The 15,552-nt window shown below is 31.9% G+C and overlaps 1 protein-coding gene across 1 annotated transcript in view; it reads right to left on the reverse strand.

Annotated features, from left to right (window-relative positions):
- LOC124362086 (carbonic anhydrase-related protein 10) overlaps window positions 1-12,789 on the reverse strand; it is a 235,015-nt gene extending 222,226 nt beyond the window's left edge. The window contains exons 1-2 of the mRNA XM_046816259.1: window positions 12,622-12,789; window positions 5,251-5,333 (exon numbers count right to left, since the gene is read on the reverse strand). Of these exons, the coding sequence (XP_046672215.1) occupies window positions 5,251-5,308 (58 nt within the window). The 5' untranslated portion in view covers window positions 5,309-5,333; window positions 12,622-12,789. The remainder of the gene's footprint in view (window positions 1-5,250; window positions 5,334-12,621) is intronic.
- Window positions 12,790-15,552: the final 2,763 nt, after the last annotated feature.

Genomic DNA, 15,552 nt, shown 5'->3' on the forward strand with positions numbered 1-15,552 from the left:
CAACTTTTGTGTCAATCTAACAATTAATCAATCAATCATAGTTTACGATAATGAAATATCAGTGTACAATTATTTACCTTTATTGTTGTAGTTGTTGTAAATGACGAATCTAAGCACTCCACATTTTCACGAATAAACATAGTTATCTGCTTTATCCCGTGCGGCGGACCCACAGTTATCTGCTTTATCCCGTGCGGATCCCGTGCGGCGGACCCACTGGACGGGCATCGTAACGTTACCGGGCGTTACACTTTTTCATGAGTGACTCCGAGCCGCAACCTAATTTAAGACGTTGTCACGTCAAAAATAGAGCAACATTTTCTGGTAGTTGCATTTACCAAGAAAAGCCTATTTTGTGGCGAAATAGAATTTTAAAAAATGTATCTATTTTTGCTGCTCAGTTAAATTAATTGCTCTAATTTACAGTAAAACCTCTGACTATCTACTGTACACTTTGGTCCTGTGAATATGTCACTATCTACATATTACTCTTCGTTTCAGTATAACATCCACCATCTATATTATTCGTTATTATAGTACAATGTACGTGACGTATAGTACTGATTATGTAATTTCACGGTTGTCGAAGATTGGATTTATTCCGTCACAAGAAGTTAGAGTAAAGAAATTTCTTGCGGACGAAATTGGCATGATACTATAAATATAAAGTTTCAAAATTAAATATATTCTTATAGTTAATAATAAATAAGTTTCATTGTTTTACAAAGTACTCTGATCTTGTTTCGGTTCTCAACACTCATTAATAAAATAACACAAAATTCTTAGTTCCTATCCCAATAATTAAAGCATTCGTTATATCTGAATGTTACAATAAAAGTTTAATAATTTCATTTTTATTATAAAGTAATGGATGTCTACCTTGACTAAGGAAACAAACTATAATTGCTGTTTAAACCCGCATCTAACGAAAACAATTATGTGATTTTTCACTCATTATATTTCTTGAGACACTAGTAATGAAATATGTTTAGAATTCACCTCATTTCGCCCATACTGCAATCTTTGTTGTAATCAAATATTTATAATTTAATGGTGTGTAATAGTACCTAATAAATACTTAAGATTCGCCTCCTTTCGCCCAAACTGAAATCTTTGTTGTAACCTAATATATTATAAAACTGTGTGTAATAATACCTAATAAATACTTAAGATTCACCTCCTTTCGCCCAAACCGAAATCTTTGTTGTAACCTACTATATTATAAAACTGTGTGTAATAATACCTAATAAATACTTAAGATTCGCCTCCTTTCCCCCAAACTGAAAGAGATGACCCATGCCAGCAGAAACGTCAAAACGAAAATATATCCCGTAAGAGCAGAAACACCTAAGGACGAAGAGATGGCCCGTACCGGCATGAACTTCAAGGATGGTAATGGCCCGTGCCAGTAGAAACACCGGCTACGAAGTGATGATCCGTGCCAGAAGAAACACCAAGGACCAGGATATATCCCGAAGGACAGAAACTTTAAAGGACAAAGAGATGGCCCGCGCCAGTAGAAACAACAGCGAGGAACAGATGGCCCGTGCCAGTAGAAACACCAAATGACGAATAAATGGCCCGTGCCAGTAGAAACAACAGCGAGGAACAGATGGCCCGTGCCAGTAGAAACACAAAAGGACGAATAAATGGCCCGTGCCAGCAGAAATACCAAGGTTTCAGAGATGGCCCGTGCCAGAAGAAACACCAAGGACCAGGATATATCCCGAAGGACAGAAACTTTAAAGGACAAAGAGATGGCCCGCGCCAGTAGAAACAACAGCGAGGAACAGATGGCCCGTGCCAGTAGAAACACCAAATGACGAATAAATGGCCCGTCCCGTGCCAGTAGAAACAACAGCGAGGAACAGATGGCCCGTGCCAGTAGAAACACCAAATGACGAATAAATGGCCCGTCCCGTGTCACTAGAAACAACAGCGAGGAACAAATGGCCCGTGCCAGTGGAAACACCAAATGACGAATAAATGGCCCGTGCCAGTAGAAACAACAGCGAGGAACAGATGGCCCGTGCCAGTAGAAACACAAAAGGACGTATAAATGGCCCGTGCCAGCAGAAACATCAAGGTTTCAGAGATGGCCCGTGCCAGAAGAAACACCAAGGACCAAGATTTAACCCGAAGGTCAGAAACTTTAAAGGACAAATCGATGGCCCGCGCCAGTAGAAATACCATGGACACAGAAATAACCCGTGCAGTAGAAAAACCAGCGACGAAGAGATGGTCCATGAATTCAGAAACGACAAGGACGAAGAGATATCACGTGTTAGTAGAAACACCAAATAGAACAAACAGATATAACAAATACCAGCAGTGCTGTCAAATCCAATCATCTGCTGTGACCGTGATTTTTAAACTGTGTCGAAAATTATAAATCATGAAATCGTGCAGTTATGAGACTATTATGATTATAGCAGCCTGTATGAACACGAACGTTATTACGTTGATCCATATTCGGAGACACATTTTATTTAATTATTTATAAACCATTCTTTATTTAGAAGTTTATAAAATTAGTATAACATACAAGATCAAATAATATCCTTTTTATTTTGACAAGTCGTAGTATATTTGATTTGTCTTGGTTACAACTGAAATAGTTAAAAGTGCCTTAACAGAAATTTGATAATTATAGTGAAATATAAATAATGCCAAATTTGATAGTTTAAAAGCTTGAGATTGAGAAAACTATTTTTAAGACCTGCCTGATAAATTACATTTAGCGATTAACCTACTTAATCTTCTTAAAGCATTCCAGTCTTTGGTAAGTATAACAGATGTAAACGCAACACATCCAGCCATTTAATGCCTGGAGATTTTCAGGTGGCTTCTGGGAATGGTTTCTATCACACCAACTTGTATCAAAGTTGGTAAACCTGCTCATTGTACAAGTTGTTAACAACTCTGTTATAGTCATGTAAGATACGTTACCTGAGGCATTAGCCGTGTCGTACCGCATTTCGAGTCTTACTACATACCTTATGCTAATAATTAGAAGTGTTTTGTAATGGAAAATATACCGTACTAATGGTAGTAGAGGAAAGAAGCATCGCGGTTATTATGGCTTGGTTATAGTGCCTAATTTATTTTTGTTATTAAAAACTAGCTTTTGTTCGTGATTAGAATCACTGTTTTTCACGTAAATTGGTAATATTCCATAGCCATGTTTATTCTATAAAATGTATTTATTACATCTTGTGTTTTTTGTTTTTCTCTTATTTTTATCACCTAATTTATAAACAACTAAATTGGTGTCTGTTTATTTGTTTTTATTGTTAAGTCTCGATGTGAAAGTACCCAGCTGCACCCATAATTGCTACTATATAGACGATGCTAAAAATATACTTAGAATCTTTAAAGAAAATTACGCAGTTTTTTTACTGGGATGTGCATAATTAACACTTTCCGACGAAGTTATAGAAGGGATTCTTGAGTAGTGTTGTAAATATTTTTCTTCGTGCTATTATTCTTTTTAGTCTTTAAATATGTGTCCTCATGTTTATGTAGTGAATTTAAACGTATTATAAACGTGTTTGTATCGTTTCTGTCGTTTATTTGTTTGCTATACCAGATAGCACTCAGCAAGAACATTTCAAAGATCAACAATTTTCTTTGCATTGGATGACACATCTACCATTTCATAATCAGAGAGATAGTATAATAATAAGAGTGGGATGTACCTTCTTGAACAACCATAAATGACACAGCAATCCAATAATTATTAGCAGAGCGTACGCGTAGACGATCACATGGAGAGCTGAAAATTCCATTTCGATCTGACGCAAGATATCTTGAAAACTAATAGAGACGTTGAGTTTAAATTGTGTATGGAGCTTCAGTTATGTATACACAAAAGTGCGCTAGATGATGATGATATCTCTCCAAGATTTAACTGAGCGTCATTGAAGACTAACATTCCACTTCGAATCTCAGGTACGGGATGTACTTTGAATTTTGAAAACTTTGCTATATTCAGTGGGTTGGAAAAGTTCTTATCTCTTTTCTGCCTATCTATTTCTTTGCCCGTCTATCTTCTTCAAGGTATGTCATGATATAGTGTGCTAATGACTTGAGATGTGTTATTAAAATTTAAATCTACATACACAAGAATTAGTTGCATTATGGTGCACATCCATCTATGGGATTCGTATGAGTGTTAGTAAAGCCTACAACCCAAAGGTATATCCCACTGAGCTATACGCTTGAGATTTGAAGAAAAGTTTATTTCTAAATATGCCAGTTAGAGTTCAATGATGATATATGTCACTTCAGAGGATTTTGGTGGGCTTTAGTTGAGACTTTCACTGACGAATATATTGAGAACGAATTAAACGTTGGAATTGGTTTGGAGGAATCCTTAATTTATACATAGGCAAGATGTCTTCCCAGGATGCCGTTAAGAATATGCCAACAATAATCCATCTGGCACGATTATATGTCACTGTTGGAACTTTTTAGTGGTAAATAAATCAAGGCTGGTTTTGCACAATGGAAATATCCCACCAGGATGTTGCTGAACCCTCATATACTCGAAACATAGCGAAGATTGTACACGTCACTGGTCTGTTGGACTCATACCTTGAACGGTAATCGATGTCGATGAATTTTATTAAATCTCCAGATTATACCATAGTTTACGGTATGTGCACTTTAGGCTGATGCGTACTCGTTGCAATATTTTATTCGCATAAGACGCAATCTTTAATAATCGAATAGTAAATTCAATTTTTTCATTATTTTGGACGTAAAATTTATAATTTTTAATAAATCTTCACGAAGTTCTTAAAAACCGTTCCACAATATTTCATACATCAATCTTTAAATCAATATAACACAATAAAATGTATAAATACTACTACTAAGTAATTAAGCATAAGATAATTTTACATCTACAAACAATTTTTAATCTTTCATTGATCAATTTCCATTTACGTCTGATTTACACATTTTTTAAGATCTACCAACAGAACTCTAAACAATAAACTTAATCGAAACGTGTTTAAGGACAAGTCACAATAACAAACTGATTAATAACTGTTACGATTCGTGCACTTGTAAAGAAAGACGCACATAATGACTGATGTTTACTGTTTTCAGATTTAAAACGTCATTCAGAACTTTTAATTAGCCGAATAATAAAAATGGCACAATGCGTTCCTAAACAAAGCACCAACTTCTCATCGCAGTACATTGACAAAAACTCGGATCGTATCGGAAGTGGGTGAAAGTTACCTGAAACTTTAAGTAAGATCTGCAGAAAGACGCCCAAGATGGCGGATGTGGCAGTCATTGTTGTTTCTTGCTCACCTCCGACCCTGCGACAAAACACTGGATTATTGTTTGCTTCGCTCCCTTTCACACAAAATTTAAACTTTTAACAAACCATGAAAACAAAGCTAACTCAACCATCCGTTCAATTCCTGCTGCTTCCCCTCTCTGTAAATTTTTAAATTCAAGTTCTTGATTGCGCTTTCAAAAGACCTTTGTCGTTGACACAGTTGGTGTGGGTAGTTATGTATACATTTAGTTTTCTTTCTGTTTGTTTATCAAATGGTATTAGATATATCAAGAATGATTAAATCTGAATGAAATTTCGCTGAATTCAAGACATTAATATATAAACAAGGTAGTAGTGCTCTGCTTTACACCTCCATAAGGTAACTGAAGTCCGTCAGCTGCAATCTGTACCTGGGCAGTTATTAAGTCAAATTTCATTTCCAATTTATAATATTACAGGTGAGGTATTACATTCACTTACTCGTATATTTTGAGAACATGGCCTTCCAAAACGAAGGAGTTTCCCAAAGTGAGTCGAACGCTCGTAATAAGTGTCAAAAGATTTCTTATATTTTCCATCGATATATTTTGAAAAATTTACACCCCTTACATAACCAACACACACGCACACATATATATATATATATATATATATATATATATATATATATATGGAATATATATATTCCATCGTTTATATATATATATTCCATCGTTTTAATTTTATATATATATATATAGAAAGATAGAAAGATGGAAAATTTTCGAAAATAAATTATTCTTTCGAACATTCTATCGTCAATATCAAACTTTAAGCAGAGAAATGTGTATCAATTTGATCATCATTGCTTCTTCATAATTAATGTTGTCCCATCCATGATCGTCTTCAGACCTATCCCTGACTGAAGAGACTGAACAAAGTCGGAACAACAGAATAACACCTTGATTCTGAAAGAATGAATGGTTTTTATTTATTAGCGCAGGCTCAATCAATTTTGAAGTTAATGCCACGCCACAACGTTGGGTTAAACACACACGAAACGTAACGTGCATGGAGAGGTTGAAGTTTTGATATAAATCTTTAATATCTATTTTGAAACTGGCAAAGTATTCGTCCCTCACAAGCCTTTAAAATTTAACTAAGATATAATTAGACAATAATTATATACTAAAATCCCAATATGTATCCCAATAATGTATACATTAATTCCTTTTCCATACATTATCACATTAATGGAAGGTAAGGTAATAAGTAAGAAAAGACATACATATTATAGTCCTACTTTGCTGAACTTACCGCATGCTCGTCTGAATGTGTTTTTCACAACAAATGTACAAAAGTAAAATAAATTATATAAGTATCCGTAGATGAGTTAAAACTTTGCAAAATATTTGGCCAAACAAGACCTTTGTTTTTGTATGTTTTCAGAAAGAAATTATTTTGAGTTTTGTAATTATGGCAATAGAACAATATTGAAACCTGTTTTTATTATAAGGCAGGATGACCCTTTAGATGATACTTTTCTTTTCGCTCTATAAATAAAATTTTACATGTTTAAATTTTTCAAAAGTGTAAATTTATAGATTTTGTGATTTTTAACAAAAGATATTCGCTAACCAAATCTTAGCCAAATCTCATGTATCAAACTCAGTATTGCATATATAGAAATGCAGGAGTTTCGTGTAAAGTTTCAAGTCTATAAGTCAATTCGTTTTCGAGATGTCGTGTGAACAGACTGACAGATATACATACTGATGTACAAACAGGCAGTATTCTCAGCTAGTTAAACTAGACAATATTGTTTTAAACAAATAAAAAATCTCACGGTCTTAAGGAATCTTTTATGTGTACTAATTCTAATTATTATGAAAAACCCTAATGAAATTTAATTGTTTCAAGAAAACCACTACACTACCATAAACTTGAATATAATCATTTCAAATGTATGAATTAAAACTACCAATCATTCCAAGCTGTAAGATTTTATCATACATCTATGAGTGTTAAGAACATTTCACAAGTTAAAAAAAACTCACAAACCACATTTGTAAAATTGTAACATTTCTAGCGCGGTGATATTGCTGATTAAAAATAATTAATGTATGCCTTATATATTAAAAGTCAAAATATTAAATAGTTTTTAATACACTATAATAAGTTATTATTAATGAATTTGGTAAAAACTGTTTTATTATTAGTTATGTGACATAGTTATAATATTATGATACATTGTTACACTCGCTGTTAATGTTTAATATGAATTATAACGCTCGTAAATGTTAACTTTAACATTTTCTATTTATAACACGCACATAGCATTTATATACTTGCATAGCCTAATAACAAATAGTAGATAGGGACAGAATTGTCACCGGATAATACCAAAGTACTATTTATTAATTTCATTATTTAGTTAGAATAAATTGTATACTTAGGATTAATTTGGCAGGTTAATCTGAGTAACCTTAATTAGGCATATTGTATTCCAAATATCTACACTGAAACAATATTACCTTTAAGTTTCTTAGTTTACTTTCAAAATAGTTTTAATATTGCTTTATAAACTGTAGCAAATATATTAAATTAGATATCTGCTACAGTTTATAAAAAAGAATTAAACTTTAGAATCAGTTTAATTCCGTTATTAATCGAATTTATATAATTTTTTGAATCCACTTAAAATCCCCTACCTACTCTTTCAAGTATACCAACCATACTATGTTCCCAACTTTTACTTGACATCCAGTTTATATTTAATAAACATATAACAAATCTAGGATTACAAAGATAAATTAGACTGCAGTATCTAGCCTATTGTAGCTTTAAATTTAAGCTGTTACGTTCATTAAGTTTATGCAAATAATACTTACTTTTTAATACCTTGCACTTATCTCACATCTTTTGAATTCCTTACTTGGCTTGGTTATAAGCCAACGTCAAGCAGATGACTTATTTTTAATATTAATAATTCATAGGCATCTCTGCTAATTATATCCTCTTTAACCCTCTTTTGTGATACAAAGTACAACAATGAATAGTTGATTATCAATTGTGTTTCTAAGTGTCAAAAACATCTAAATATATATATATATATATATATATATATATATATATATATATATATATGTATTCAAGGTCTTATTTTTATTTGTATAGCAGTTAACAAGTCCAAGATTCTCCGATTAACAGATATTTGAGTATATAGTTTTCTAAAGAAACTGATTTTTAAATATTATTGGCTTGATATAAGTGCTACACACACACACACACACGTGTGTGTGTATATATATATATATATATATATATATATATATATATATATATATGTGTGTGTTAGTTATATATATAGCCTATATAAACAATAAAAGAAAAAGACTTTACACAATCCTTTAATATTTCGACTAATATTGTCGTTTTCAAAAAGGATACAAAAAGTGTATATAAGCAAATAATTATATATATATATATTTTATTTTATTCATCAAAGTATGGCAATTCAAATTGCAATTCGAAATTCATTACATTATTTATGTCGGTATTTATTGATTTCCAACTTTAATAGACAATATAACTAGAAGTAATCATATTCATACATATAAATAATAACTGTGTAATACATATAATCTAATATTAACACCGTGTAAAAAAATATACATTTACATACTTTTCTTTCACTCAGTTCATATTTAACATATTTTAAATATTGTTACTGCATACAGGGTGTTTGAAAAGTATGGGTACGGCTTAATATTTTAAAAACCATAGGAGATAACATCTATAAACTTTGCACAGTTTCGTATGGCTATGTAAACTATTTTCCCTTGCTATTACCATGACACACGCCAACCATGGGGGGACGGCCCACTGAGACAAAACATGGCAATCTTAAATTGAAGCATGGGTCGAGTGATACCTCATTTGAAAGAGCTCACTTAGTAGAGTTGAATTCCGCAAACCGCATCTCAAAAAGTTTATCCAATCAGAAATGGCGGGTTGTTTTTAGGTACACATTGTGAAGTACATTATGCGCTGCCATTTTCTGACTGGATCGTCGTATTCTGATGCGGTAGGCGGCGTTTTACTCTACGATGCGGTTTGCGGAATTCAACTCTACTAAGTGAGCTCTTTCAAATGAGGTATCACTCGACCCATGCTTCAATTTAAGATTTCCATGTTTTCCTCTGTGGGCCGTCCCCCCATGGTTGGCGTGTCATGGTAATAGCAAGGGAAAATAGTTTACATAGCCATACGACACTGTGCAAAGTTTATAGATGTTATCTCCTATGGTTTTTAAAATATTAAGCCGTACCCATACTTTTCAAACACCCTGTATAATATTTATTTAATTTTGAAAATATACTAGAAAAACGTAAATGTTGAATACACATTTGTACATGCAATAAATTAAGTAGACTTCTTTTAATCTTTACTCAAAACTATTTTGGTTACTTTTTATCAAACACCAACAAAAACCGTTTAATTTATTTATATTAGTCCAAGACTAGTAGAGTAGAAGCTTTATAAAGATCAGTTACATAATTTTTTCCAGTAAAATTTATTCAATTTATCATAACATGTCTTGTGTATGGGAAAATTAAAATCATTATAACTTTTACTTATATATTTGTAAGCGATTGCATTTACGCCCGAGATGAAGCCGGCCGTGGAAAATGCTGTAGCACCCCGTTGTAGAACATTCTAGACGAGTATTTAACGATACTTTTCATCATGATTGAAAAAAGCAGACGTAATCTTTTAAAATATTATCTTACGTTTAATAGTCTAGTAATTGTTCTTATATAAGGAAACATAGCACCATTTTATAATTAATATTAGTGTGCACATAGGATATATATATGCACATAGAACTATAAAACAAATAACGAAATCACACTTGAATTTCATTCTTTATCCAGGGAAAAAGATTTTTACATAGGGAAAGTAATGTTTTATAGAAAGAGCTACAAGGGAAACGATGACTTTCGCAGATTTCTGCTACATCAAAAACTACCCCATTACCATACAGAGTGATAAAAAAAACATTATACAGGAATTAAAACGTATCTAAATTTTACTGTATAATTGAGTTTCGCCTTGTAGCGTTTTTACAATTGAAATAGTTTTAAACTGTTATCTTTATGGTTTTTTTCTAATTATTTTATATTCATACGCGTATATTACGTATAACATAAATTGATAGTGAGCATAGCTTATTGCAAGTAAGAAATGGTTTATTTTAACTAGGCCAACTTCTACCTCAATTGCTCTCGAATTTAAACTTTACTTGGAGTTTGTAAATAATAATTGAGCACACAGAAATATTATACACTCTTTATGTTTTCCACCTGATTGGTAAAATATTCAATTTTAAAAATTGCATAGTAAATGGAGAGCAATTGATAGTATAAAGTCGAAAAATCAATAATGAAATTACATATTAAATATATATTATTAAATACAATAATGACATTAATTATTGTTATGCATTAACTTCTGAATTTTTTAAACTTAGATATAGATATAAAACTTACAGTTTGTATATACTTTATAGTGTGGGAAACCCAAGTTTACTGTATTTCCCTCAAATAAGTTAGTTATATAAATACAAATTTATATAAGAGAGATTGTTTAGTATGATAGGAAAGCTTACATCTGTTTAATTTAAATAATGTTAACTTTTTTACTTTGTTATAGTTTAAATTTACAAAATTGTTTATTTTTATTGGCGTTTACCTAAATTCCACCTTTTTTAGATCTTTTTATCACCTTACTAATACAGTGTGGTTAAATCTTTAAAAATTAGTACTTATAGCCTATCTTAGCCTTAGTCGTCTTTTAATTTGCACCAAAGAAAATTGAGTTGTTGCAGAGGGTCTGTACTAAGTTAAGATAACGATTGGTTTGAGAGAAATAGTTACAAAATGGCAACTTGTAAATTTTCTGAGAAAACTCGCAAATATTTTAAAAGTACTTTCCGAACTTCAAAATTCCTGTTGGATTCAAGTTGGACCATTAATAATTTTTCCGGTCACTCTTCAATGTATTTAACGAATCGATTGTTTAAATTTCTTCATGAAAGATGTATTTTAGTTTCATAACGATGTACATGAATTCGAAACCAAGTGAAATGTCGTAGAGGGTTTTCAATCTAAGAAGAGGTATTCAAATTTTAAATATTTATCATTTTAAGTACGTTTTACTTAGACATGTTCATAAATATATCAATATAGTTTTTGTTTTTCTTGATGAAAATACCAAATATTTTGTAATGGCATGATAAATCTAATTTATATTAGCCATTGGTTTAGCTAGTAATTATAATATGTAATAAAAGATAACTTTCCAATAAATTAATTTCCATTCTATATAACTGTTATTAGATTTCAAAGTATTTACATTTTGATTTCTAATAATCATTGAATAAATTTCTTGTAGCTTTTTATCCACATTTTTTTAAACTAAACCTTGTTTCTAAATTTAAAAAATTAAGTTGCATATTGTTGAAATATAAAAAGTAAACTTGTTACCAAGTTCTTGATTTTCGTCACTTAAAATTAAACCCCCTATATTATGGTAAAACAGTAAATGTTACTAATCAACTAAATTTATGTGATTTGAAAATAAACCTTCCCTATAGTACACCTGTTGACATAAAATATCTAAAGTTATTGTGGTACGTCACAAAACTAATTTATATAATCATATGGTGATTTTAATTCCGGATATAATTGTATACTTTATAAGCGGGATTTCATATTTATAGTTAGGCTAAGTCTTATAAAAGCCATAATTGTACATAAAATATACTTTGTAAAATATTGTAATACTATATTGAACGTGTTACGAACTATTCTGCTTTTTAAAATAATAAACTGAACCACAATTTTATGTAATTTCAGAACGAATGTACTGATGTTTAAACTAAATTTTCTACACTCTGGATACTTCCAAAGTTAGACTTTAGAACAGATGCGGTTTCATAACTTTTCCAAATATAAAAAGTTTTATAACAAAAAACTTATTTCAAGATTTTCTTATCAAAAACCATACAACATGCCTATTTCAAAGATATCTATTTTTATATCAGCTAAATTTAAGTTCATACAAAATTAAGATAATACTGTGTACCAAAACTTTTTGTACTAATAGAGTTGCACTGTAAATAATTTACAAACGAGCAAACTCTATACTATATCTAAATTAAGGGTAGTGTAATATAATCAAGGCTTACAGATATCTTTTTAAATTACAATTAAAAGAAAACTTTTTCAAAATTTCAAATCCGAAACTTGAAACAGCAATTATGTAAGAAAAGTTGATATTACCTATGAAACACTATTTAGTGTTTTTCGAGGATAGTAACACTTTAGTGAAAAAACTGTTAATTAAATAATTTCATTTTGGTAACGAGTCACTTTCTCACACGCGCACTGCACTCGCGATCTTTCTGGGAACGAGTGGCACGGACACGATGTGGCAACGAGGGCGCACGAACGCCGTCTGCCGAGGGGTGGTGCGGCGGCGGTATATACGGAGGCGGCACCGGGGGTTGGGCCTGGCAGCGCCGCCGCCGTCGTCACCACCGCCCGCGCCCGCCACCACCGCCGCTCTTGTAATTAACCGTTGATTAAGTAGTAAATTAACAGAGTCTCGGTTTCCTGACACTCGCCTTCTTCATTGCCCTCGTGTTGGGGATGAGTTTATCGTGGAATAAACACCCCGGTCAGAATTATTTATCTCGTCCCTGTGACAAAAGTATCGAAATAATCGGTTTATTATTGTGATTACAATTGTGTATACAATTAATGTCGATTGGTTATATTTTACAACCTGATTAGGAAAGAATAATCAAAATTTTTCAGGGGTTTTCCATCGTTGAAAAAATCTATTTCCAACATTGAACTATGGCTAATGACAGAAACAAATCCTATGACCTTCACAATCCTCTCATTATTCAATTGTTAACGTTAAAAAGCCTTATGTTACTAGGTGAAGTTAGGGCTAAGGAGCTTTTTTCAACAAAACCTGGGGACCAAAGGCTTAAAGTGACTTCGGAACCACCACCAATAGCCGGGCAGGCGGGCTGCTTGTAAGGACAGGATTGCTCAGCGGTTACCTATCCAAGCAGAAGCCACGCTCGACATTGCTTGATTTGGTTATCTTGCGATAACCGCCTTACCCGCTAGATTGCACCATTAGCAACAAGGTCAAGGAAATTAATACAAAAGAGAAACAGATTGAGTTATTTCTATGCATTGAAATTACTTATAAATTATCCTTAAGAAAGTCTGTTTAGGATACTTTCTAAACATTATTAACTTTTTTATCTGTCTGTTTAAATTTTATTGCAAAAATTATAAAATATGGTTTTACAATAATAATTCAGAGTCAGGGCATCTACCAAAACATTATGAATACTAATATAATTTAATTGTTCATATCACTACCATTTCAATACTCATTGTAGAATATTGGAAAACAGCTATACAACTAACCAGTTAAATCTTGGTATTTATGAGGCAATTGAACCTCTGGGAGATTAATAATTAAAGCGTAAAAGAATATCAACTTATTGTTGAGGTAGCTTTTAAGAAGTTTCAAGAAGGTAGACTCTTCGGACTACGTGTTTATTTCACGATGACTAAATGATATGAGTATTAAAAGTAAAGTAAAGAATGTCTTATTTTACCAGGCGAAGTTAGGGCTAAGAAGCCCTCTCTAACACTTAACCTGGGGACCAACGGCTTAAAGGTGACTTCCGAACCACCACCAATGGCCGGGCAGGCGGGCCGCTTGCAAGGACAGGATCGCTCAGCGGTCACCTGTCCAAGCAGCAGGCACGCTCGGCGTTGCTTGATCTGGTTATCTTGCGATAACCACCGTACCCACTACACTGCGCCATTGGCAAATTATTACGACTTCTATGACGTTATAAAAATACCTTATGCTGTTTCCGAAGTGTAAATCTAATAGAGAAGGAAGCATTGGATCAATAAATTGCAAATATATTTGATTTTTTAAATATTGAAAACATATTCCTTCATCAATAGCTGCAGTGGAAGGGGATATCAATAAATATAGTATCACATTTCAGGAAGAAGATCCCCAAATATGAATTCCATGTATTCACAGCTCACAATTGGAATGAGACGTATTGGATTGCGAGATTGCAAGATGACTCTCGCAAGCTGTGTGCAACGCTTTCGTATTTCTTGCGATAGCGATGAAAATGTTGAGAGGAACTCTATATTTTTAGATTACACTTATTTATTTATTTTATTTGTTATTTATTTTTTCATATTTTATTTATTATTTATTCATTTTATATTTTATTTATTATTTATTACAAGGATTTCTTTGGGAGAGTTTTATAATAAGTTTATTATCATAAAAAGAAACAGCACAGCCCATAATTGCACCCCAATAATTGCAGCGAAGCTCATCAGTGAAAAGACTCATCTCTATCCTTATTTCTGTCACTCTAAACGAGAATGAACTGACCTATATACGAGTACTCGAAATTTAGTATGAATTTATTATTTCTATATAGACAACAGCGAGTTCAATGATGGTGCTTGGGATTTGGCTGAGCGTTAATGAACATTTTTACATTGATCTTATAAGTGACCATGATATCAACGAGAAAAACTGAAAACAAACAGATTTTTAAAGAAATTGAATACAAGCATTTGATATTTGAACATGTAATACATGACTGTATTCTAATGATATAAGCTATAGACTTGAAATTTTGCACGCTACTTCAACTAAGCTTGTAACGCGTGTGGTAATTTCAACTTATCGTAGTAAAACATGTGAATTTCATCAAAAACTAAATTAATTGCTGATAAATTGATATGTGACGTATAAGGTATGTTGTGGATACATGTTTTTTTAGACTTTTTATAATTTTTAAGCAATATCGACCTTTGCAAAACTTTACATCTCTAAACGTTTTGCTTAATATTTGCTTCATTTAGCTAGAATAAAAGTTTAGTTTGTTATTATGTAAGAAGTTATAAAATAATGTTCAATTTTACGTTATGATAATATGTAATAATTATTTTTATTTTTAATCTGTTATACTTAGTCTATTTATATTTTAGAAAGTGTACCTTTATAAAAAAATAATATAAAATAGATTTTCAATTAGTGAAAAGTATGAAATAATATTAACAAGAATATAACATATGTATAGCATTTGGTTGTTAAAATCTTAAAAAGTAACATCCTTCTGCTCCTTGAAATTTCAAAAT

Source organism: Homalodisca vitripennis, chromosome 5 (genome assembly GCF_021130785.1).
Source record: "Homalodisca vitripennis isolate AUS2020 chromosome 5, UT_GWSS_2.1, whole genome shotgun sequence".
Taxonomy (NCBI): domain Eukaryota; kingdom Metazoa; phylum Arthropoda; class Insecta; order Hemiptera; family Cicadellidae; genus Homalodisca; species Homalodisca vitripennis.